At 40.9% G+C, this 2,949-nt stretch overlaps 1 protein-coding gene across 2 annotated transcripts in view; it reads right to left on the bottom strand.

The window, feature by feature from the left end:
• Nucleotides 1–2,949, bottom strand: part of mlh1 (mutL homolog 1, colon cancer, nonpolyposis type 2 (E. coli)) — a 52,480-nt gene that overhangs the window by 16,500 nt on the left and 33,031 nt on the right. For both annotated transcript variants that reach the window (XR_006311481.1, XM_043688835.1), the window contains exons 10-11: nucleotides 2,470–2,563; nucleotides 2,239–2,392 (exon numbers count right to left, since the gene is read on the bottom strand). Coding sequence is in view for 1 of the 2 variants with exons in the window: in XM_043688835.1 (XP_043544770.1) it covers nucleotides 2,239–2,392; nucleotides 2,470–2,563 (248 nt within the window). In the remaining variant the exon portion in view is untranslated. The remainder of the gene's footprint in view (nucleotides 1–2,238; nucleotides 2,393–2,469; nucleotides 2,564–2,949) is intronic.

Below are 2,949 nucleotides of genomic sequence, written 5' to 3'. Positions count from 1 at the left end.
ACACCTCCAATTTTGGTGTCATCTGCAAACTTACTAACTGTACCTCTTATGCTCGCATCCAAATCATTTATGTCAATGACAAAAGTAGAGGACCCAGCACCGATCCTTGTGGCACTCCACTGGTCACAGGCCTCCAGTCTGAAAAACAACCCTCCACCACCACCTTCTGTCTTCTACCTTTGAGCCAGTTCTGTATCCAAATAGTAGTTCTCCCTGTATTCCGTGAGATCTAACCTTACTAATCAGTCTCCCATGGGGAACCTTGTCGAACGCCTTGCTGAAGTCCATATAGATCACATCTACTGCTCTGCCCTTATCAATCCTCTTTGTTACTTCTTCAAAAAACTCAATCAAGTTTGTGAGACATGACTTCCAACACACAAAGCCTTGTTGACTATCCCTAATCAGTCCTTGCCTTTTCAAATACACGTACATCCTGTCCCTCAGGATTCTCTCCAACAACTTGCCCACCACCGTCGTCAGGCTCACTGGTCTATAGTTCCCTAGCTTGTCTTTACCACCCTTCTTAAACAGTGGCACCACGTTTGCCAACCTCCAATCTTCCGGCACCTCACCTGTGACTATCGATGATACAAATATCTCAGCAAGAGGCCCAGCAGTCACTTCTCTAGCTTCACACAGAGTTCTAGGGTACACCTGATCAGGTACTGGGGATTTATCCACTTTTAACCGTTTCACTTCCTCCTCTGTATTATGGACATTTTGCAAGATGTCACCGTCTATTTCCCTGCAGTCTATATCTCCCATATCCTTTTCCACAGTCAATACTGATGCAAAATATTCATTTAGTATCTCCCCAATTTTCTGTGGCTCCACACAAAGGCCGCCTTGCTGATCTTTGAGGGGCCCTATTCTCTCCCTAGTTACCCTTTTTTACAAATACATTAAGGACAAACTTTTTAGATTCTCCTTAATTCTATTTGCCAAAGCTATCTCATGTCCCCTTTTTGCTCTCCTGATTTCCCTCTTAAGTATACTCCTACTTCCTTTATACTCTAAGGATTCACTCGATCTATCTTGTCTATACCTTACATATGCTTCCTTCTTTTCCTTAACCAAATCCTCAATTTCTTTAGTCATCCAGCATCAGCATTCCCTATACCTACCAACCTTCCCTTTCACCCTGACAGGAATATACTTCCTCTGGAATCTCGTTATCTCATTTCGATGGCTTCCCATTTTCTGGCCTTCCCTTTACCTGCGAACATCTGCCACCAATCAGCTTTCAAAGGTTCTTGCCTAATACCGTCAAAATTGGCCTTTCTCCAATTTAGGACTTCAACTTTTAGATCTGGTCTATCCTTTTCCATCGTTATTTTAAACTTAATAGAATTATGGCCACTGACCCCAAAGTGCTCCTCCACTGACACCCCTGCCTTATTTCCCAAGAGTAAGTCAAGTTTTGCACTCTCTAGTAGGTACACCCATAATCGAGAATGAATAAATTGTAGAGATATGATTGTTTTTGAAACAAGTCCAAACATTCCTCTAGAAGGGATATGAACAGATGCTGAACAAAGTGGAATTTTAGAAGTCACCATAATCGCCCAGACCAAAGAATTTACTTGCTTATTAGAGAGACACACAATGGATTGTGGTTTAACTTGAGGAAGTGAGGACTGCAGATGCTGGAGATCAGAGGTGAAAAATGTGTTGCTGGAAAAGCACAGCAGATCAGGCAGCATCAAAGGAGCAGGAACATCGATTCTCCTGCTCCTTTGATGCTGCCTGACCCGCTGCGCTTTTCCAGCAACACATTTTTCAGGTTCAACTTGAGGGTCACCATGCCCAAGGAGAAAGGAAAGATTGAGAAGGTAAGTCCTTCACAGTAGCCTCAGCCATTCCAAGAATTGAACCCATATTGTTGACATCACTCTGCATCACAAACCAGCTTTCCTATCAATTGAGCTAACTGACTCCCAAAGAGGAACATTACAGGGACACATTAAGTAAAAATAATAGAACAACCTTAGAGAGCACTTAGATAAAACACCAGTGTAGACTGCATCAGCCAAACAGCTCATTTTTAAGCTGAAACATTCTTACGTTCAAACACCATAAAAAGCAAATGAATGGAGATTTTGAATGATAAGAAGTTCTAATATTAAGATAAACCTGTTCAGAGAACAACTATAATGTTATGCCCCCACTAGAAATATATGGTAGAGGTAACATGGCCAGATTTATTTGGAGAATGATTGTAAGCATAATACTGACCTGTGTGAAGTAGGTTCTTGAGGAGTTGGAACCAAGTAGCTTACTTTCAATATGTTGTTGCACACTCTCGATGATACTGTCCTCATGGAGAAAGTGTACTTCATGCTTCGTGGGATGAACATTTACATCAACATTCTGTGGCAATATTTCAAGGCTTGAAGAAAAGAAAAATAGTCCTAAACATTGCACATACAATGAGAATAACTGTCCTTTGCAATCTATCATACTTACCTCAGATACAGGAAGGGATGTGTATTTTTAGGAAGATAGGCTGCATAGACAGTTTCGATTGCCTTCCGTAAAGCAGTGGATTCCACCAAGCGATCTTCAAAATAATTGAAAGAAAAATTAGATGTGAGGAATCACGACAGATCCATCAGGAATATTTGAATATTTACACAATTGCAGAACTACATTCAAATGCAACAAAGTCTCCAGGATCAAACCATCATGAGACAACATATTAATTTACGGTGAAAGCTCGCCTGAACTAGGCACCAATCTCTAGTATGTTCTCAAGAAGAATCATTGGACTTGAAATGTCAACTTTGTTAGTCTTTCCACAGATGTTACCCAAGTTGGTAACTCTTATTTTGTCTGCTTCAGTTGCAACTTGTTAACAATCAGCTACTATTTATTAGAAGTTAAGTGCAGAAAATTGCTGTGGTTCTGTTCGCCGAGCTAGAAGTTTTTGTTGCAAACGTTTCGTCC

Source organism: Chiloscyllium plagiosum, chromosome 4 (assembly GCF_004010195.1).
Source record: "Chiloscyllium plagiosum isolate BGI_BamShark_2017 chromosome 4, ASM401019v2, whole genome shotgun sequence".
Classification (NCBI taxonomy): domain Eukaryota; kingdom Metazoa; phylum Chordata; class Chondrichthyes; order Orectolobiformes; family Hemiscylliidae; genus Chiloscyllium; species Chiloscyllium plagiosum.
The sequence above is the reverse complement of the archived record's forward strand: the minus strand, read 5'-3'. Positions and strand labels throughout refer to the sequence as shown.